General features: G+C 37.9%; 1 protein-coding gene across 1 annotated transcript in view; it reads left to right on the top strand.

Annotated features, from left to right (window-relative positions):
* LOC145984390 (uncharacterized) overlaps positions 1-23,536 on the top strand; it is a 121,166-nt gene that overhangs the window by 63,580 nt on the left and 34,050 nt on the right. The window contains exons 7-9 of the mRNA XM_083118054.1: positions 5,802-8,561; positions 14,190-14,273; positions 20,178-20,449. Of these exons, the coding sequence (XP_082974180.1) occupies positions 5,802-8,561; positions 14,190-14,273; positions 20,178-20,449 (3,116 nt within the window). The remainder of the gene's footprint in view (positions 1-5,801; positions 8,562-14,189; positions 14,274-20,177; positions 20,450-23,536) is intronic.

Below are 23,536 nucleotides of genomic sequence, written 5' to 3' on the forward strand. Positions count from 1 at the left end.
TTAATCACCCAAAAGCCATCAGCAGCAATTTAGAACGATTGTCCGCATATGGAATTTTACAACCTTCCACTCACGGAAGCATATACAATACCTGCAAGGTAAAGTGCTATTCACATGCCTGCCAGTTACATTATCCCCTCTTCTACATGAAATATGAATGCAAAATTGAAACCAGACAATTTTTTTAATTTTAGTTCTTCCGTTTATGATTCTCAAAAATTACATAACAGTAATTCCACTTCACATTTCTTGATTTTAAGTAGTGTCGATAAGAAAGTTCCTTAAGTTCAAACAGTATAGCCCTCATGAATTTCGAGCTTTGAAAATACATTCTTTTTTATAAATGATTTGAACATTTAAATGCCTGTACACATAGCAAACTGCTTGTAAGGAAAATGCTTTTAATGCCTGCAAGCAAGAATTTGACTTCCGTTGTGCTTGCATCTGACATTTTGAAATTGGGGAGGGGAGGTTTTAGGTTTCGAATCCTGGGCCATGCATGAGTGTGTTATCTATTTACATTATTCATTCTCAATATCGCGAATAACTCAAGAAAAAAATGCGACAAGAATTGAATAAAAATATAATTTTCCCTGGATGTCGACCAGGACCAGGCTAAATAAAAAGGCTTTTGAGAGCTAGCTCCATTCTTATAATCAGCCCCAAAAACTTGATACCATCCCCACAATGACATCTCGAGATAATTAACATCATTCAGCAACATAAAACTTCACAAGATGTATTTTACGTAATACTTTTCTTTGTACCAGAAGTCCCCTAAAATTTCTTTCTTTATTTTAATAGGATAATCGGGAGTAATGCTACAGTATAAATTGGAATATTACAGGACTTCTCACTGGCAAGTCCTTTCATCTGCAGTTGAACCAGGGACCATTTAATTACAAGGTGATATCTGTAGTGTGCCCAAAGGGAAGTTCAAAGGTCACTTGACCACCCTACAAGGAAAAATTACAGCTTACTTTTCTCAAGAAGAATCTGGCACCTGGTCCCACAGCCATTATAATCCTCTGTGGGGTTATGTGTTGTCTTTACGTGTGTTGAATGCCCCTTTTACTGCTTCAGCTTTTAGCAACGATTTGGAGATTTTAAGAAAGTGTTATGGGTTTTAGTCTTGGCAGGGAGTTCATCTCTGATCGCCTATGTATGTATGTATGTGTACACACACACGCACACACACACATATTTATTTATATACAGTAAGGTTGTTCACTTTATATCCGACCATTTTCGATTCGGTGCTGCCACCTGGCGTATCATGCTGGAACTATGGGTCTGCTGGCGGGAGTAGTGTTGTGTCTGACCTTGTAGGTGCGTGAGTGTTGGTAGTGAATGTTATCAAATGGCACCGAAAATCAACCGGTATTGGGAGGGTTACGTAATGGCCCTTTTCCATGCTAAGTTTTCATACCTATGCATTGTGAAACAGTGTCGGGAGAATGGATTAACACTCAGGGTGACTACTGCATAAGTTATTGTGGCCTGTTACACACAACAGGCTCTCCTTGCAAAACATTTACCCACGAAAACCACCAGGAGAAGGGCTGCAAACAAAGTGTCACCCGTAGTGCTAAGGTGTGCAGGAACTTTGTTCGTCAGTGCAGGGAAAGTTTCCCTTGTGGCTTTATGGTTGTGACGGGATTCGGATATGAGGGTAAGTTGATGATACGCAAGGTGGACAAAAACATGAAGGTGAATGCCAGATACTTCCAAGACTCCATTCTGACACCTATCGATCGGAGAGACATCCCACAATTGTATGGAATGGACAGGTGATGATCCATATGGACAAGGCTTTGAGTCATACCGCCAGAACATCACTACGTTTTTATCAGGAAAGGAGAGAGGAATTAGGAATTCGTGTCATTCCGTTTGAAGACATTCCTGTGAAAAGCCCAGATGCCAGTCCAATGGATTTTTGCGCATTTGGACTGTTGAAACGACGTCTTCAACACCGCTGCCCGTGCGTGCTGGATGGTATATGGAAAGTTTGCAGGGAGGAGTGGGGCATAATTCCCATGCCTGTCCTGCGCCAGAGCTTGCTGCAATGGAAACTGCGATGCCGGGCGATTGTCCACAATGCTGGGGGTCCAATAGAACATGATCGGTGGTGGCGGCACGGTATCTCTTAAGGTGAGTACCTGTCAAAAATGGTCGGATATAAAGCGAACAACCTCTGTATATATATAATATGTATGTATGTAGCAAAATATATTGTAAAAATTGGTTGGTGGATTTAAGAACTTGCCCCTCGCACTCTGTAATAAGTTCCGACGTCCCTGAAGTCATTGATCAATCAAGGTGTTCCTATTTGTTTGTTGGGTGTCAAAGAAATGTGTTTTCAACAATAACATAATACAAATTATACAATATTTTGGAAATTGGTTAACGTAACCAGTAAGCCAACGTTTTCTGTAGTGATGTAAGAGTCTCCCCTTTGAAGCAAATAGGATCCGTGCTAGACTAAGAGACCCATGTTTTGATGTACAAAGAACGTAACAGACGTTGAACGTTACAAATTTTTACAGTATTCATCAAAGTATAGATAATATGTAACCATTATTATTTAATTTATTCAATTTTTCTTGCTTAACACAACACATTGGTGTTACTGAATTCTTGTTAGATTCGTCTCCCTAAATCAGTTCTAAAGGGAGGCCCAAAACTGTTGGTACGTGTTAATCATCTATGAGCATTACCGACCTGCAATCTAGTTGCCTCAGATTTGATTTTCAGTGGCGGCACATTTAAATTTGAAGTAGATACATTCCTGATTAGTCTATTTATCTTAAATTTTATTCTTATTTGATGGTGCTGGATTTTTTTTTGTTCATTGAGTTTCACGATATCATCCCTTTCCAGTTAGTTATTGCTTAGTGAGTGTGAGTGTGTGTGTGTGTGTGTGTGTGTGTGTGTGTGTGTGTGTGTGTGTGTGTGTGTGTGTGTGTGTGTGTGTGTGTGTGTGTGTGTGTGTGCGGGGGGCAAAGCATGCTCCTGTGTACCCCCACTATATCTGCCAATGTGACACAATATATTAAAAATTTGCCCCCTCTAGGATTGACTTTGCCCCCCCCCCCTACTAAGAATTTCTGGCTACGGGCCTGGTAAGAAATGGCCGCTAGAAATGGATATATTAATTTAAACAAACATCCCTGTGCGTTGAAAGGAAATAAGATGTTTGTCGACCCACCCCAAATTATAACAAGGCTGTTACGTTTCAATCTGGGGGTTTCAGGTTTTTTAATTTTAGGTATAGCTTACAATTAATATGTTATTCATTACAATTTGGGCTGTGTGAAATAATTTAGGCCAGTATTTATAAACATATCCCCAACACCTTCACAACAGTTTTAGTCTATGGGCCAGCCAAGATGTTGGCATAATTTGGGGGTACTAATTTTTCTTTATACCACAGTTACATGGTTATGAATGGATGCCAAAAAACCATGATTGCCATATGAAAGTGGTAGTTAATAGAAATGGCGGCCAATCCAAGATGGCGGATGTTGACATTCGAAAGAATGACTATCTCTGAAACCAACGGCTTGATCACAACGAACTTTTCTTTCAATGAAAACTTAGTATATGTTCCATATTTAATAATGTTAGTATAGGAGCAACCGTTAAGTAGTAAATCACGGATTAGTAAAAAAAGAATCATATTTTTTACTATTAATTTTATATTGATCATTAATTTATTAATAATCTAGGCATCCGAGAAGAAAATGTTCCAAACAAACATTGTAGCGTAAACGCTTATTTTTAATTTGACATATTACATTTGTTGGTTTTCACCTTAGAATTCATATAAAGCAAATTAATTATTTAGTGTGTGCATCGAATTCTTGTAGCAGCATGTGTCCTTAGTCCTATTTAATTACCCGTATTGTAACTGGTATTGACTATTGAATAGTATATTATTGTTATATACATACAATCACATTTAATAATAATCATAATAATTGATATTAGTAGTATTATTATTATCAATTTGGCCCATAGACTATTTCTCATTATTTTCCCTTGCAACCTGAAATTTTCCATAAAGGCAGAATTTATTGCATTTCAGCACTTACTTTATTCGTACATCCCTACTATAAAACTTTATATTCCCAGATAAAAACATTCTGGACAAGCCTTCCATCCCACTTGTTTGTCAGAGAAAATCTTATTTGAGGAAACTGAATATGTTTCACACAGTGGCGTGCCTAAGGGGAGGATGGTGGAGTCATAACCTCCCTCTTTGGCCTTGCATTTCTGAAATAATAACCTCAGAGGTAGGAAAATATATCAAAATGATGTCTGGCTAGTAAAAAAATATATGTGTAACCCCTCTCCCCTTTTTCAAAATCATGAGCATGCCACTGGTTTCATACTACATTGGTGAACCCCCAGGAAAACAATCCCCGAGCCGCACCTGGTATATGTGCAGTTATTTGTTAATTACAATTATAATAGAAAATGTCATCATTAATAAGAAATAATAACCATGCATCAGTGTCACACAAATATTTTATCATTCACTAAAACTCACAAACACTATAACAATTTTTCATTAATGCTTTTTTGTTTACAAAGGTGTACTTGTTCATTAATTGTAATATTTACCAAACTTATCATCATTACCCGGCAACTGTACACTCTCACTGGCAATGATTGTCTCAAAAAGCATGCATTCAAGGATGGTGCCGATAGGCCCGCCTAGTGCATTTTGCCTCCTATTTATATTATATTTATGTTTTTATGAACAAAAGTAATACAGAAATATTGGGAACACCCTAGGGAACAATGTTATTTATTTTATATTTTTTATAAAAAATTTCAGTTTAAAAATTGAAAAAGTAGATGTGGTTGGGCTGACAGATATCTCCTTTGGTAAGCTAGGGTAAACATTGGAATTACTCATTATTAGTTTGCTCCTCAGGTCCCAGGAAGCTAAAAAAATAATAAACCTTAATTTGGGGCTGGGGAGTCCCCTTGCCCCCTCCAAGTTACGCCTATGAAGGTAAACAAAGTTCCTTTAGTTACCAATGATGGAAAGACAGGGGAACATCTGAGTAACCTATAAGCCACAATGTGATGGACAAACTTTTGCTTATATTTCTTCAGTTCTATATCTTTGTGGGTAATCAAGCTTTACTTCCAAGCTGGTCAATTATTTTTACTAGGGATGGGACAGATTAATTGCTACTCTATCGACATCAGCTGATATAGTCATTTCACTTTGATTATTTTACTGATCTAATATATGTATAAATATCATACAGTTTAGTGCAAAATTTGACCATTTTTCTTATAATTCTTATGGACAATCTCCATGCCCTACTTTTTAAAAAAGTAAATGTCTGAGCATGCCACTTCTATTTCACTGCAGTCACCTTGAAACACATGTTTATTAAGGAGGTGAATGAACCATTCAGGTTTTCCAAGGACCATTTGGAATTTTATATCAGATCGGTAGAATATCGGTAAATTTTATGTCTGTATAGTGGAACCACAAGCAGAAAAAAACCTGCGCAGACCCGCAACTCCTGTGCACCATACTCACGTGTGGAGGGGAGGAGCAGAGTGGAGCATGCTTCCTTATGGCCCGAGTTGAAGGGAAGAAGAGAAGAGGTGCGCAGAGACTTTTCACCGAAGGTTCTTTTGTTTGTGGTTGCTCTATACTTTATTGGAATTGGCCAAAACATATCGGCACATCCCTAATTTTTATCTTATTGAATGATATAAAATGCATGTCTAATTTCATTCATTTTTGTTATTTACAGGGCTACATTATTGAACAATGGCCTATCACAGGAAATTAACAGATCAGAGTAAGGAAAGTCCCAGGACTGCGTGTCAAGATGAAAACCACTCAAGTGGTCAAAATGAAGACACTGAAACATACAAGAACCCACAATCTGACTACAGAAGAAAATATGTAAAAGGGAAACAAGAAGGCAGATCTTCTTCTGGTAGAAAATTCAGTAAGAATTACAAAAGTGGGGAATTTTCCGTACCTAGAAGCATAAGTTATTTCAAAGCAAATGAAAAGAAACCCAATGATTTCAAATCAGAAGACAAGTGCACAAAAAGTGCAGGAGAAAATAGATTACCCGACCAAAGAAGGGCTCAGATAGGTAAGAACACGAACCAATATGAAGGAAAGAATTCAAACTTCAAAGCAAGTGTAAGAAAATTTAAAAAGAAACAGACCCGAAAGTTAGACCACATTTACTTAAGAGAACTATGCAACCAGGATTCTTCAGAAATAATTCCTGTATTCATTGACGAAGATAGTGGATTCAAGGATCTGTTAAAAACAAAATTAGAAACTGACATAGCAATTCCTCTTATGAAAACATTATCTATAATTTGTAAGAGTGAGTTTTCTGTGAACAAGATTGCAATCCTTACAGATGCTTCCAGTACTGAATTTCTAAACCAATTAAAAGACTTTGCTTTATCATTAACAACAGAAAGAGGTTCAGATGTAATTGAGGACACAGAAGAATTGTTCACCAACACGTTGTGTTTCTTTGAAAGCATCTTGAAGCATCTACCCACCACAGCTTGCGAGAGATTGGATGGAATTGTTATGTCTTTCATTATGTCAATAAATGGGATAGAACAGTTCAAAGGTTATACGTTAGACTGCAAGATCATGTCCCAACTTTCATTGTTGTATTCCAGCTTGACAGAACTGAAAAAGAATTTACAGGAAAGTAAACATAAAAGGCCACCAAATGAATTCAGAAGTATCAACATATTACCTTCAGCAAAAGAACTTTTATCTGCAAAGCCACCCTTCATCATGTCTAATATTGTTAAGGGTTCATATGCAGATGTTGAACATTATCTGGATGTCCAGTTTCGTCTAATGCGTGAGGATTGCATTGGACCTTTAAGAGAAGTTGTGCAAGAATTTTTGATAACAGAATCTGATAAAAACTCAAAACTGAGTAGGAACCTAAGCAGAAAAGTTTACTGGAATGTGGAGTTTGGGAACATAGTAGTATCAAAAGGGAAAATTAGTACTGTGGTCCATTTTGACGGTGAGATAAATTCAAAATGTTTAAGCCATGGTTCCCTACTGTGCTTTACAAATGATAATTTTCGAAACATCTTGTTAGGGACTGTTACTGAGAGACATGACCCCGATGCCCACGACAACATCCTATACGAAAGTTGGGTTGGAATTGAATTCTGTAGTCCAACGAAAAGGCAGCCTCCAACAGGTAAATTCATCATGATTGAAGTTCAAGTTTTTGAGACATACAAACATGTGTTATCTGCTTTACAATGCATGGATGCTGACAACTTCCCCATGAAGAGGTACATTGTTGATGTAGAACATAAAACAAAACCTCCAAAATACCTGCTTGATAATCCAGAATCAACTTATGAAATACGTGATTACATTGTTCCAGTCCTAGATAAAACTAAATGGCCAAATGCAGAAGAACTGGAACTTGACCCTTCACAATATTTTGCTTTCCAGTCAGCATTAACAAAGGAATTTGCAATAATTCAAGGACCACCGGGAACTGGAAAGACTTACTTAGGGTTAAGGGTCGCTGAGGTGCTGCTGAAAAATGTATCAAAAATGGTTGAAACTCCAACACCGATTTTGGTAGTTTGTTACAAAAACCTCGCTCTAGATCAATTTCTGGAAGGGATCTTGAAAATCACAACTAACTTGGTTCGTGTAGGAGGTAGGTGTCGTAGTGAAGTTGTGAAAAAATATAACCTGAAAGAGAAAAGATGTGCAAGAGAACATTCCAGTGCATTTAACAATGTATCGGAGAGAATTGCTCATAATCTACAGGAGTGTGAAACTATAAAGAAAAGTTTAAACACAATTAAGAACAAAATGGGCATTGTTTCATTGAAAACTTTGAGAAAATTTGGACTTATTGACATAAACCAGTACCAATGTCTGACCTATTATTGTGAAACAGAATGTATCAGTAACTGGTTGTATGATCCGAAACCTCAAAACAATGCTGGTAATCATTTTGTAGACAATGCAAAATTAAAAAATGCAGAAGACCCTACAACACTGGACGGGATGGAAGAGAACATGATCTTTGATATAGTTGTGAATAGTTCTTCTGTGGGAACATATTCTGTCGAACTTGATCTAAATTTTAATAAATTACAAACAGATGTAGCTTTGTGGAACAAGAAAAGGGATCAATCATCAAAGGACTATGCTGTTTTTTTGGAACACAAGACACAGTATTTCAGAGATAAACTTTCTCAAAATGTTAATCCAGGTAAAGCTGCTTTATTTAAAATTGCAAAGGAGAAAAACCTGTGGAGACTTTCATACCACAAAAGATGGCAGCTGTACACTCATTGGATTAGTACACTTCTAGAGATACTGAGAGAGCAGTTAAGGAAATTAACAAGAAAACACCAAGATGATTTGAAACAGGTTACCAAACTTCGAGCAATGGATGACCTCAGAATTTTGAGAGACTGCGAAGTTGTTGGGATGACTACATCTGGAGCAGCCATACATCAAACACTCTTGAAAGAGTTGAAGCCTAACATTGGTAAGTGCAGTTTCAGCATTTCATTTACATATTAGTAATAGTGTATATATTAGAGCTGAGCTGGTAAAAATGCTGATTTATCGGTATCGGTATGAAAGGTATTGGTTGGATTTTATTTATCAATACCGGCCGATACTTTTTCATAATTTTGGCCATTTGCAGAGTTCAAAATATGCCACACAACTAATTCGTGAAGTCTATTTACCCTGGAAGTTATGCAAAATTCGAAGTTTCAATTGATTTTGGGCCAATATTATGTTAAAAATTACATATATTCTGGTGTAATTTTTTAATATTTTAAAGCAAAACTCCTGTAAATTGATATTTATAATTTGAATGGAATAATCACTCACTAATACGGGGTGAGCAAAAGGAAACTGTGCACCTACACTACGCTTCATTACGCAGAGAAAAACTTCCCTTTCTTGATGGTTGTTGGTACATAAGGACATGGACAGTTGGTTAGTAAAACACTCATTGTTGTCAGTAACTCATTGTTGTTAATCACTCATTGTTGTTTCTTCGTAGCGTAATCTTGCAAAGCGTGGAACTGCATTAGCAATAGTTTTATTACTCTAAGCTCGTGTGTTTTTGGTGGAACAAGTCTTTCGACGAATATACGGAAGAAGCACAAAATAAGTTTATGGAAAGGTTTCCTGATACAGATCCACCACATCGTAATGCAGTGTGGCAGTTGATCGATAAATTTCGCAGAACGGGAAAAGTGAAGAATGCGCTGAAATCAGGCAGGCCACGAGTTCTAACAGAAGACAAATTACAGAACATTTCGATTAGAATAGAGCAAAACCCAAAGAAGTCAATTCGTAAATTGTCACAGCAAGTAAGTGTGTCATACGGCAGCGTAAGAACCACACTGAAAAAGCACTTACATTTACACCCCTACAAAATAACAATAGTGCAAAATCTTGAAGAAAGGGACCACGACAAGCATGTTGAGTATTGCCAGTGGTTCAGAGACTAACCATTCCTAATACAGTTCCGCGACTTGCAAGATTATGCTCCGAAGAAACAACTGAAGAAACAACAATGAGTGATTGACAACAATGAGTGTCTTACTAACCAACTGTCCATGTCCTTATGTACCAACAACCATCAAGAAGGGAAAGTTTCTCTTTGCGTAATGAAGCATAGTGTAGGTGTACACTTACCTTTTGCTCATCCGGTATAAATCAATATTTTGAACAACTGTTAATAGTTGCAATTTTCAAACATTGATATCAGTATTGGTGGGAATTGGTAAGAGTAGGTATCAGTATTGGTATCTATTCAATAGAATTTGCTATTTGTAGTTTCTTGTATTTGAATTTAAAATTTTTTGTGCATCAGCACTTAGGCTATTTTTGCCCATCACATTATATGGGGCCAGCCCTTACCATTACAAATAACAACTCTAACATTGCATAACTAAAATCTTAAAATATTCTGACTTAGGTTAAAAGCTGAGGCTGTAAAAAGGCACTCAGCACACACAAAATTATAGTGCCAGTCGGCAGAGCCTCGTTTATCTGCAAAATGCAGTCCAGAGCATACTGCGTGGAAGTGAGGTTGACTTTTGGGTGCCTACGTGAAATCTGTATGCCTACATCCCTATTTGTAGTTTCTGATCTGTGTTTTACAACTTGCTGTTTTAAGTTCACTTTATGCACACTAAGGCTAATCAGGACTGGACCTACAGTTTAAAGTGGGATCTGAACCACTATGTGCCTTCACTGGGAATCGAACCTGGGACCCCTCGATTACAAGGTGATGATGCTACCACTGCACCATTTTTGTTTTACATCTATATTAGAAACAGGAGAGTTTAATCGGTGCTGTATCAATATTGGCCAGTGTAAGTATAGGTGTATAGCTCTATCAATAATTTTACTGATCTGAGATTTGTAAAATAACCTGTAAGTTATTTTGTTACACTGTATTTACTCATGTATATAATGCGCACTTTCCTTCAAAAATTTTTGCTCCCGAAAACTGTGATGTGTATTATACACTGAATAATTCGAACAGCCAACTTGAAACCTTATAGGTTTGTGACACTTGCATTGATTTTTCATGTTTTACGGAACCCCATCATGTTATATATCATTGTAAAGCTTAAATTATGCAGTTACTGAATATAACAACAGTATTCCATTCAAGATGGTGACACGAATGTGCAATGAGATTGAAATAAGCTCATCACAAAATGAAGAAATGTTCTGATTTTTATTGTACTTTGGATGAAAGAAAAGATACGTTAGCCATGGAAAATATGTACATTTTGAAGTTTTTTTAGAAAAAGTAAAGAGGAAATGAGAAAAATGATGTATAAAAGTTTAAATGCCATGTAACACAATTTTTCACTTTGTAATGTAATGTTCTGCAACACCAAGAAAAGCAGTGCCGTTTTGGAGAAATTCAAGCATGCACTTCCCATCACATGGGATGCATATAAGCAGTATTTGCTGGGCGAGAAATAATAGAAAATAACTTCTTGAGCACTGCAAATCCATAAGGTAATTTTGATCTTGCTTTCTACTATTACAGAATAAATAAGGCGGTTAAAGAGTGAAAGCTTTGGGATGCTGAACACAGTGAAGGTTGCATGGGTTGGTGGCTTATTGTTTACACAAGAGGATATTCTCCTCTTGGTCCACATAGCAACAGGTGACTCATTGAATAGGTATGATGTCATTTGCTATTGATCGGCATAGCAACAACTTTATGACGTACAACTAAGAAAGTCATTTCTTGAACCTGGATTATACTGCGCATTATATACAAGATATAATTTTTTGTCACTTTTCTCCATCAAAAACCAGGGTGCACATTATATACGCATGCACATTATACACATGTAAATACGGTAATTTTATGAATACAAAGGTATATTCCATATACTGTGTATTTTTAAACAGTTTAAATGTGCAGTTTAATTTTGCAAGGCCACCCTTATAGCCTGGGGGGGGGGGGTAAAGGCAGTCAGGGGCATGATGCTGATCACATCACCCCCACTCACGACCGGATCAAGAAATTGTGGGGTGTTACCCCTACACCCCCTATACGCCTTCATGGTGTGGTGCTTTGCACAGGGGAGCACTTTACCTTTTTACCTTTATAGCCATGGACGTCCACAGGATTTTTTCCAGGGAGGGGCAAAGAAGGTATTTTTTCCCATGGGGGGCAAACAAGTCATATTTCCCCACCATAATAGTGTTGTCCTCTAAAAAACATTGAATGAAATTATATGTGTGAAATATATAATTTTGGTTGACTTTCATTTTCGGGGGGGGGGGGGACATCCATGGTTATAACTATGTATTTATATACAGGGTGTTCATAAAGTCCCAGTACCATTACAAAAAAGAACATAGCTTGGAAACTACATGCAATAGAACAATGCTGTTGATTGCAAAATGAGCTACAACTCTCCACGTGTATATGACATACACCTCAAAGTGCGTCCCTCTAGTTGCTCTCAGAACATCCACTTCTGCCCATACACACCCCAGCATATCACCAGTAACAGTTAGGATAACAGTAGGAACATCTGGAACAGGAGTGCGGTAAACACAATCTTTGACATACCCCGAGAAGTCTTTGATATACCCCGAGAAGTAGAAATCCAAGGGTGTGATATGAGTAGAGCATGTTGGCCAGAGAATATATCCATCACGGCCTATCCAGAAGACCTCGAACATCCTTGGACCAATGAGGGGATGCCCTGCTCCATCTTGTTGAAAAATTATGGTTGGCTGGAATTCCTCCAACTGAGGAAGAAGGTACTGTTCAAGCATGTCGTAGTAAATGTTTTTTTGTAATGGTACTGAAACTTTATGAATACCCTGTATATCAATGACAAAAGTGAATGAGCCATTCAGGTTCTTCGATTATCAGTTATTGATATCAGTAAATTTTTATTGGTGTGAGGAAGAATTTTACACTGATCTGTCCCAAATCTGTATGTCATCAATTAAATTTACTGTACTACAACTCCTAATTTTAAAATTACTACGATTGTTTGGAGATATCAATAAGCGATTTTAAGAGGGAAGAATTAAAAGGAGAAAGTGCATTCTTCAAATTATACTCTAATGAAGGTTGTTTTATATGAGTTCGGTAAAAATCAATTACCATAAAGAACACAGATTTTCCTTAAAGACTAAATTCTAGGTGGTGAGATTGTAAGTCTACAAGTCAATATGTTTGGCCCTTGAGCAAGCTCTTGTAATCCTAAAATGTGATAGATTTGTGCTCAAATACTCATAGAGCAACCATGAGATATTTATTTGAATTATCATAGTACAATTCATGTGAATTTTCTCTTCATATGCTATGCTAATACATATAAGGTCACTTATCTTTTTGAAATTCTACAATAACATGGTAATTTTCCTTATTTTGGTTCCATATGAACTAAGCTGCTCAGCACATTCATCTAAAATATTTATTGCTTGATTCATCCATGTTTCTTCAACAATGGCAGACAAATTAATGTAAAAAGAAATTAGCAGATTTCATGAAACCTAACCTCCCATAATCTTAGTAAAAACAATGTGCATGAATTCTTACCTTCATGTTGTATGTACCTCAGTAAAGTATATTTTTAAAATGCACATCCAAGTTTTTAATGCATTTTGCACTTTAAATTAGGGATGGCCAAAAATTTGGATAACAGATAGCCAAATTTCAAATTATCCAATATCTGTTTGGATGCAGTGGATAATCCAGAAAATTCAGATATCCAAACAATACAGAGATCTGGATAATCTGAACATTCGAATAATCCAAATATATAGATAGTATGGATATCTGGATGGTATGGTGGATATCCAGATGATATGGATAAAATCCAAAGTATGTTATTCTGGTAAGAATGGTGTCTGAAATTAAGGGGAAAAAATGACTAAATAAAAAATGGGGGACACCAAACTGGGAATGTTATATTCTAAACTGTACCTCTTTTATGTTTATGGGAGAAAACGTTGTGCATTTATACTAATTTTGGTTATACAGAGATCTGATTTACTCCTCCTCTCCTCAAAAAAAAAAAATATACATTTAAAAAGTATGCAGAGAATCCACAAAATGGATAAAGAGACAGATTGGATGAAGGATTTGGTGAGAATCTGTAAGATAGAAATACAAGCATGATGAATAAAATAATATGTGGAGAGTCAGTAAAACAGGTAAACAATAAAACTGACTGGATTATGTACACCTTCAGGTACTTCAGATATCTGGATATTTAGGATAATCTGGATATCTGGATAATTCGGATATTCAGAAATTTTGTATAATCTGTATATCTAGATAGAAAATTATCCAATATCCGGATAAAATTTTATCTTGATTTTACCATCCCAACTTTAAATCCCACAAAAAGGAAGCCCATATTTATCATTTCTAACCTGCTGTATATAATTTGGGACAATGCTCTGAGAAAAGTATTTTCTCATATAATTTGAAATGTAAACTTCTACTCATACTATTCTGGATGAATCAGAATTATTGTTGGAATATCTGTGGTCTACAATATTCAAACCAGAAGTAGTAAAAAAATGCCTGTAACTTTTTTGTGAGATGCATGCAGTACACTTTTTAATAGAGTATTATACTTTATTTCTGCAGTTATTGTTGAAGAGGCAGCTGAGGTTCTGGAGTCCCATGTTGTTGTTTCACTTACGTCTCATTGCCAACATTTACTTTTAATAGGTAAGCTATCAAATATGCTTATGATTGGCTTGCAATAAACACAATGCAGATGTGTTGTGGTTAGAACTTTTATTATATTCCTAATTAACTTTATCTGGATTAACATTGACCAAGTTTTGACTAGTGTAAGCATTAATGATTGCATTGCGCAGTGAATAAAGCATGGACGCAAGGAACCAGCGATATTAATAACCCATGGCGTTACAGCTCGTGAGGCCAGTGCCTACTTACCGACTGCCAGCCTCACTCCCACCAGAGGTGGGAGATCATCCAACCGGTTATGGGGTGATGCATGGTCAGCACGACAAACCCCTAGTTGTTATTGTAGGTTTTCTATGACTGGGTTATGCTATTCATTCGTAACTCCCCAATTTTCTTGCGATAGTGGGCAATGACGTGCGGTGACGTCGACACTTGGGGTAGCAGTCAGTGGCATGCTCAAGGGGGGGGGGTTGGTGTGGGTCACACCCCTCCTCCCTTTAGGGCCAGTATTTCTACAAAAAAAGAAGAATGTCAATAACAGGAAAAGATTGCAAAATTATGAATGAGTACTAGAAGAAAGTACACGTTTCGAAAATAAAAAGCTATTTGATTTGACTCTAAGCCAGAGATCCTGGGTTCGAATCTCGGATTGGCCATTTGTGTTCTTTGTGTGTGTCCCTTCATCAATTTTGTCGTACCAAAGGTGTCGGAAAAGCGAAGTAAAATAAACCAAATTGAGCAATTAATCAATGATTTGATTTCATTTTTGTTACTTAGCGTCGCTTTTTTGTCACATTTGGTTAATTGCGAAGATGATACGATGAAATTGATGAAGGGACGAGCAGAGGGAATGCCCATGCCCGGGTCGGGTTTCGAACCCGGAACTCCTGGTGTCGTAGCGCGCTGTGATAACCACTCCCCCACGCTTGGTTGTTTTGGTGACAAGTAACAAACCACAACACACTTTTTTGTAGTTTCTTCAATTATATTCATTTGACTTTTTGAGGTCTGAGATACATTTTTCATTCCAAATTATTTCATTATTCACTGCAACACATAGGACAAGAATGCGCACTCATCACGGGTTCGAATCCTGGCCTGGATTGTTCATATGAGGTCCCTTCACCAATTTCATCATATCATCACTCAATCCTCATTTTCGCGATAACCAAATGTGGCAGAAAAGCGAAGTAAAATAAACCAATCCAACAACAATATGAACGCGCGTTCTCTTGCCCAAATAAATACATCCGTATTTATGACTGTTAGAGACCAAGAGTAGTATATTTAAATAAAACACTACTAAAACGAGAGTCAGAGAGAGCCTGAGCACATATTTGTAATTTAATCATTATATATTCCATACTTGAAAAAGAAAAAAGAAAGAAAGCATAACATTATTGTCTGCACATAACACGTTCTCATTTCATAAATAATAAAACTACACCCCATATTATACATACGCACATATTGTACAACGTGTGAAAGATTGTGTAAATACAGAGAACATAAGTACTGCAGAAAATTTTACCCTGTGCTCTTTAGAGGATTTACAAAAAAATGATGAGAAACCAATCCCCTATCTGTCCTATAGGAGATAGACTGGGGGACCTGAAAGCCTGGGCTTTTAACCATTGCAGCGGGGGGCGAGGAGGCAAGGGAGGTAGAGGTAGAAATATTCCTTTTCCTTGGGCCGGCCGTTTCTACCTGGAAACTGGTCTGGCAGAAGAAGAGCGAGCTAGGGTATCCAGCCAGCTTTGCCCGCGGAGAACACCGATGGACGAGAAGAGCGTGGAAAATACAGTGTTGCGTATGAGCTGTGGTGGCTTTAACAAGACAATAAATATTGTGATTTGAATATAATTCGAGATGTGAGATTGATTGATCTATCTCTGCTAGACTAGCTACTCCTCAGTGCACGTCACTGATAGTGGGTGGCCACTGGTCCCATACGCAAGCTGAAATCTCAGTAAAAGTTGTTAGTCCGTGTCCAAAGACCACATGGCAACAGTGCGGGACTGAAACCAGAAATGTCATCAGAAAAAAAATGAGTCCAGTTTCAGAGGGGTGAAGAAAATTTCTGTTCGGGCAGTCACATTTAGTATACCCTCACTCACTCACCACTCCATAACTGGTTCGATGATCTTCCATCTCAGCAGGTGTGAGTGAGACAGGCAGACGGTATGTAGGCCCTGGCGCTCACAGCTGCTGCAGCATGCTTGGTTCTTGTATATATTGTTTACTATTCTGATTACCTCACATGAGAACTTACAATTAATTACCGACACATTAAAATCTCAGTTATATGTTTTTCAAGGGATTGTGGTCAAATAACTTTTATTGTGGAAAAATGTACAATATGGGAAAAGTTTATACATTTTTCCTTAATTGGTGTCATAAAGGTAAATGTACAAAGGAGAAAATGTAAGAGCCGGGTATGTGAACTCTGAATTGTACTGTATAAAATTTTAAATATTCTGAACTATTTTAACAATAGAATGGTGGGAGGGGTCAAAATGACCCCTATCTTCATGGTTTCTTTAATAACTATCTCATTTTTATTTTTTCCTCGAAGTTTTGTAACTTTTCATAATTCTTTGTCCTTTTTAAGATGGTATATTGAAATATGCAAAATATAATTTTGCTGTGAAATTTCATGTTATACCCCTAGAACAGTGGGAGGGATCCATTTGACACCTGTAAATTTCCATTTTATGTGTGATCCAATATCAGTGTTAGGTTGTGGTACCAGTGTCATCCTTTCTTTAGCATGTTCCCACTTGTCGGTTTACATGTCGTCATGTAGGTAGTGTTATTGGACTGGGAAGGACGTCTCCGAACATGTCGTATCAAGTAGCAGTTTCTCATGGTGAAATGTTGCGTATTCTGGAGTGTAATCAAAATGTATCATAAAGCATCTAAACACTTTGATTCTAATACATAAAGCACAGAAAGTAATATAAATTAAAAATACAGAGTCGTGCATGAAATGTCGTACAATTTGTTTTGTTGATTACACATTTATTTATCATCGAAATATTACAAAATTAATGCATAGTTAATTATCCGAGTATCGAAAGTTAGTTTAGTGCAGAATGTGTTCAATGTGTCCACCATTATGGTTCACAACCTTTTCCTAGCGAACCTTTACATTTGTCACAACCCTCCAACCTTTTCTCCATAATTCTCACTTTCATGCAGTCTGTGAGGATGTTCACTTGCCCAGAATCGAACATTTTGCTTATTCACCACACCATTGAAATGAAAGTGTGCCTCATTGGTAAACCAAGTTGTGCAGAACGTGATTTTCTTCCACTAACAACGAAGCAAACTGACGCCTTCCTTCCTTGTCCACTGCCGTTAGTTTGTGGACAACTGTCATTTTGTAAGGGAACAAGTGAAGATCAGAGTGCAGAATCCTCTGGATTGACCTACGAGATATTCGTAACTCAACAGCCATCCTCCTTGTTGATTTGCTGGGACTTCGTGTCAAAGCCAAGCGAACTGCTTCAATGTTTTCAGGTGTGCGGAGTCTTGATGCGCACAGTTGATTCTTCTCCAACACAGAGCCAGTGGCTTCCAATTGCTGACACAATCTATGAATGGTCTGTTTGGTCTGTACCAAAGTGTGCATGGAAACGTCTTTGTGTCGCCACCAAGCTCTTCGTTTCTGTAAAAAAACATTACAACTTTCACCTTCTGTTCGACACTCAACTGGCCGTTGTTTCGCGGCAAGTTAGAGTCCGATACTGACTTCTCCTGACATCTACCAGATTTTCCATGAACCAACTCACCCGAATACACATTTTGAACATTCAATATATGATATTAAAAATTTTATGGGGTGATTGAATGGTATGACATTTCATGTGCCACCCTGTATGAGGGTCACTATTTATATTTTGAGCCTAACAATGAAAAAACAGGAATTTGGCATTGAAAACTGCTTTATTGTTTTTCGAAGTATTCTCCTTTATGGTCAATACACTTTTGCATTCGTTTGAACCATTTGTCAAAGCAGTTTTTCCAATCTTCTTGAGACACCTCCATAATATGGTTTTTGAACGCATCAACGGCGTCTCCCGCTGACGAAAATCGTTGTCCACGCAATTTATTCTTGACATTCGGGAACAAGAAGAAGTCATTGGGTGCCAAATCAGGACTGTACGACGGATGACCCATCAATTCGATTTTTTGACTGTTCATAAAGTCGGTTGTTAGACGAGATGTGTGACAGCTGGCATTGTCTTGATGAAGAATGATCCTACGGCGTTTGTTTGTTTTCCGTATTTGACCAAAGATCTCTGGCAAACAAATTGTTGTGTACCATTCAGAGTTGACCATTCTACATTCCTCTAAAGGCTCAAAATACGAGGGAGGATCAAATGAAAACCTTAAAAGTGCAATAAATGCTAGAATGTAACAATGAAAAGGAAATCGTACCACTTATTTTTCAACGTAGTCCCCTTGACGTTCAATGCAAGTATTCCACCGTTTCGGAAGTGCATGGATACCATGGTGGAAGAATTCTTTTGATCAAGATTGTAGCCACTCGTGCACCGCATTTTTCACATCTTCATCACTATTGAAATGTTTGCCGCCCATCGCTTCTTTGAGTGGTCCAAACAAATGAAAGTCACTGGGGGCAAGGTCTGGTGAATAGGGTGGATGAATGAGACACTGAAATTTGATGTCATCGATAGTCTCAACGGTCAAACGGGCAGTATGCAGTCGGGCGTTGTCATACTGTAGGAGTACTCATGCGGACAAAAGTCCTCGCCGTTTACGCCTGATTGCAGGGCGAAGTCCATTTTTCAGCATGTTTGAATACGAGGCATTGGTTACTGTCACTCCTTTGTCCATGTACTGTTCCAAAATTATTCCCTTAGAATCCCAGAAGAGAGTGAGCAGGACCTTTCCTGCTGATGGTTGAGTGCGGATTTTTTTTGGTTTCGGCGAAGAGCTATGCCGCCATTCCTTGCTCGCTTTCTTGGTTTCTGGTTGATGATAGTGAACCCAGGTCTCATCGCCTGTAACAATCCTGTCCAGAAATGCATCACCCTCGGTGTTGAAATGATGCAAAAGTTCTTCACAGGCGTCGACGCGACGATCTTTCAATTCAGCGGTCAACTGACGTGGGACCCATCTTGCCGATACCTTATTGAAATTCAGAACATTATGCTCAATGTGTTGAGCTGAACCAAAGCTCATATTCAATATTGTTGCGATTTCTTTCAGGGTAATATGCCTGTTGTCCTTTACAAGCTGTTCCACTAGCGCAATGTTGTCGTCGGTCACTACGCGGTGAGCCTGTCCCGGTCGAGGAGCATCCTCCACAGATGTTACCCCACTTTCAAACTTCCTACACCACTCGTATACTTGCTGCAGGGACAAACACGAATCACCATACTTTGCTGCCATCCTGCGGTGAATTTCAATTGGTTTCACACCTTCACTACTCAAAAACCGGATCACCGAACGCTGTTCTAATGCGGTGCATGTGGACAGTGGGGCGGCCATCTTGAAACTGCTCCTGTGCTGGCGCTTGTTTGACTAGACTCTTCTGCCACCTACTGAAGAAAGAGAATACTGTTAGAAACAATATTGCCAACTTTCATAGCAATACCACATCATTTGAAATTTATAATAAACTTTTAAGGTTTTCATTTGATCCTCCCTCGTATAAATAGTGGCCCTCGTATGTTCCCATTCTAAAATAATTAGAATTTTTAAATGCATTTCTTATGAGGGATCTAAATTACCCCTTTCCGCTGTTCTAGGAGGTATCAGATTCGTTGCCATTCTAGTGTTAAACTGTGTTCAAATATTGTTATTAATACAAGTCGGTAAGAAACTGGTACTAAAAATAGTTTGATTTTAAGCATAATAATTCAAGTATTATTTTACGTTCTTTCCACCCAGGTGATCATCAGCAACTACGTCCTTCAGTAGCACTGTACAAATTGGCTAAGAGATATAATTTTGACATATCCTTGTTTGAGAGGATGATAAAAAATGGTTTGGAGTTTGACCAGTTGAAAGTTCAACACAGAATGAGGCCTGAAATTGCCCAGCTCATTGTACCAACAATATACCGTACTTTGGAAAATAACCCTTCAGTTCTTGCATTTAGACCTGTGCGCGGAGTGGCAAAGAGTGTTTTCTTTATTACCCATGAGATTCCTGAATGTGAGGTGAGTGAGCTCTTATGTGGAAAGTGATATTGAATATCATTACTATTTTGCATTTCTGTTATTTACAAGGTTTTCTTTTTTTGCCCTTTTGGGTAATCGCAACAATGAGGATGAGTGATAATCTTAACCCTTAACCAGAGTCTACCAGACACTGTAGTTTGTACTTTTTATCACATACTCCAAATGATACTTCCTGAAACATGATATTTTTTCACTTTGTTGGCTCTCTCTTAATTCCTCTTTCACAACATCTGACTTGATTTGAATAAGAAAGTCAGGTGTGAAAAAAATATTTTCCCTTTCACTTACATGTAAACGGGCAAGCAATGTCTGGTGGACACAGTGTACAATTTACATGTAAAGAAGTCTTCCTGACATTTCTTTTTTGTTTCTCAAATTTGCATTATTGTTTCAAAGCAGAGACCAATATCCCCTGCTTCTAACATTACTGGTTCATACAAAAGAAGGAGATGTCACGTGTGGCCTTATGGAAAAAGTCATACACGGAAACAGAGTTGCAGCAAATGCAACCTATCTGTGTGCAATGAACATTGTAAAGTAACTCACCTATGCAAAAAGCATAAAACATGTATAACATACTACATGTACATGCAACACTAAGGTTAGTGTATCATGCATGCAGATACACATTACAGCATTATTTTCATTCGAAGATATGTAAACATATAAACAAAAGTTGTAATATTATTTGAATATAAATTAACAAATGTTTAATGAACAAATAATAAAAATAAAGTGTTATCAAGACCACTTAAAAATATTATTATCACTAATATACAAACAATGTTGAAAGAATATATCTTCCATTGGAGCAGTTAAACACTTTCCTCATATTACATTGCACCTTAATGTATTATACAGGGTGGCTCAATAAGTCCCTTAACACCCCCAGTACAAGGCCACTGCAGCACGCAACGTGAAAATGGTGACGACCAATCATTGCCAGGCCAAGAGGGAACCTCATTGACGCCACCCGCATGGTCAGCAGCCATCTTGATATCTGCCATCTTGAAACCAACATGAACATTTTAAATGGGAAGGGCATCGTGCAACACATCAAAGTGGGCTAGAATTTCACCAGGATACCAACTGTGACATTTGTTTGCACCTAACTTTAATTGTTGCAGAGATAACGGTAACACAAAAGTTATAACATATGCTGAATATGGCATCCCTATTGCGCAACACACACTTGTAAATGTCTCTTCCATGACCTTACCACATTATGCAGAACCTCAGGAGAGGTTTGGAGTTTTGTGAGTGGGCCCTAGGAGAACTGCAACATTACCCAGCTCTCGGTAAGAAAATTCTGTTGTGATGAGGCCAATTTTTATGTGTCAGGGGAGGTGAATAAGAAAAATCTGTGGTACTGGTCATCCGATAATCTACACTGGACAGATCCCAGCAAGGTGATGAGAGGTGGGAACCTAATGGTGTGGTGTGGTGTGGTGTGGTACTTAGGGTTCCAGACTTGTTGGTCCATTTTCATTGAGGGCAACTTAAATGCAGAGGGCTAGTTGCTTCTGCTACGGGAGGAGATCTTACCATCCTTGCTGTCCGAGGATGGGAGCTATCCTGAATGGTTCCAGCAAGATGGTGCCTCACCGCACTATGGGATGATGGTCCGTCAGTACCTGGATCAACAATTCCATCACCACTGGATTGGTCGCTGAGGGGCTGTGGAATAGCCAGCATGCTCACCTGACCTGACACCATTGGACTTTACCTCTGGGGACATCTGAAAGCAATGGTGTATGCTACGAAAATCAGGGATGTGACCCATTTGCACACACACATAATGTGCCGCAATCTCTCCTGAGGTTTTGCAGAATGTGATAAGGTCATGGGAGAGACGTTTACACGTGTGTGTTGTGCAACAGGGATGTCATATTGAGCATGTGTTTTAACTTTTATGGTACTGTTATCTCTGCAACAATTAAAGTTAGGTGCAAACAAATGTCACAGTTGGTTTCCTGGTGAAATTCTAGCCCACTTTGATGACCCCCTTCCCATTTAAAATTATCACATTGGTTTCAAGATGGCGGATATCAAGATGGCCACTGACCTTACAGGTGGCGTCAATGTGGTTCCCCCTTGGCCTGGCAACGATTGGTCGTCACCATTTAAACATTGCGCACTGCAGTGGCCTTGTACCAGGGGTGTTAAGGGACTTATTGAGCCACCCTGTATATCCTATGCTGCAAACAAAAATGACAATGACGATGATGATGATGAATACAATATCTATGAACATGACAATGATTAGGTTAAGGATCATGTTACTCTTGTTTCCACAGCGAAAAATAACATTTAACAACCGGTGTTTGATAGATACTGCTTGCTTGGATATGTAACAAAAATAGCTTGCCTGGGCAAGGGTTAAATGAAAAATCCACATCTCCATATACTATAACGAGCATAATTATCTGAAAGTTTTTAAAATAGCAGATATAAAATAAACACATTTCACTAGAGTATATTATGTAAATAGAATCAATTCTACTTCTTGGAGATTTGTTCGAACAACAGAAACATACACACAAATTGATACTAACCAAAAATAATGTCTTTCAAGTTGTCACCTTGTGATGCTACACCGTATTGGGGTCTTATCCAGCGAGCAGTTGAGAATATTCAGAAGAGGTAGAAGATATTGTTTTAAGTCCACTTTATGCACAGATAGGCTAATCGGGACTGGACCTCCAGTTTAAAATGGAATTCAAACCGAATTCAAACCACTATGTGTCTCCATCGACTATCGAACCTGGGACCATTTGATTACAAGGCAAGGATGCAACCACTACACCATCTGGGAGGCCCTAGTATTGGGAAGCATGTCTTGAAGCATGTGATGTTAAACTTCAGAAAGAGACTCTACTGTGTATCATTTCAAGTTCACCACTTGAAAGACATTATTTTTTGTTAGTACTATCAGCTTGTGTGTTTGTGTTATTTGAATTTATCTCTAACAAGTGTACAGATTAATTGTTTCTGTTTCTTGAATTAATCTTCAAGAAGCATAGAATTGATTCCATTTACATAATATGCTCTAGTGAAACATGTTCA

Source organism: Lepisma saccharinum, chromosome 1, assembly GCF_977018435.1.
Source record: "Lepisma saccharinum chromosome 1, izLepSacc3.1, whole genome shotgun sequence".
Taxonomy (NCBI): Eukaryota; Metazoa; Arthropoda; class Insecta; order Zygentoma; family Lepismatidae; genus Lepisma; species Lepisma saccharinum.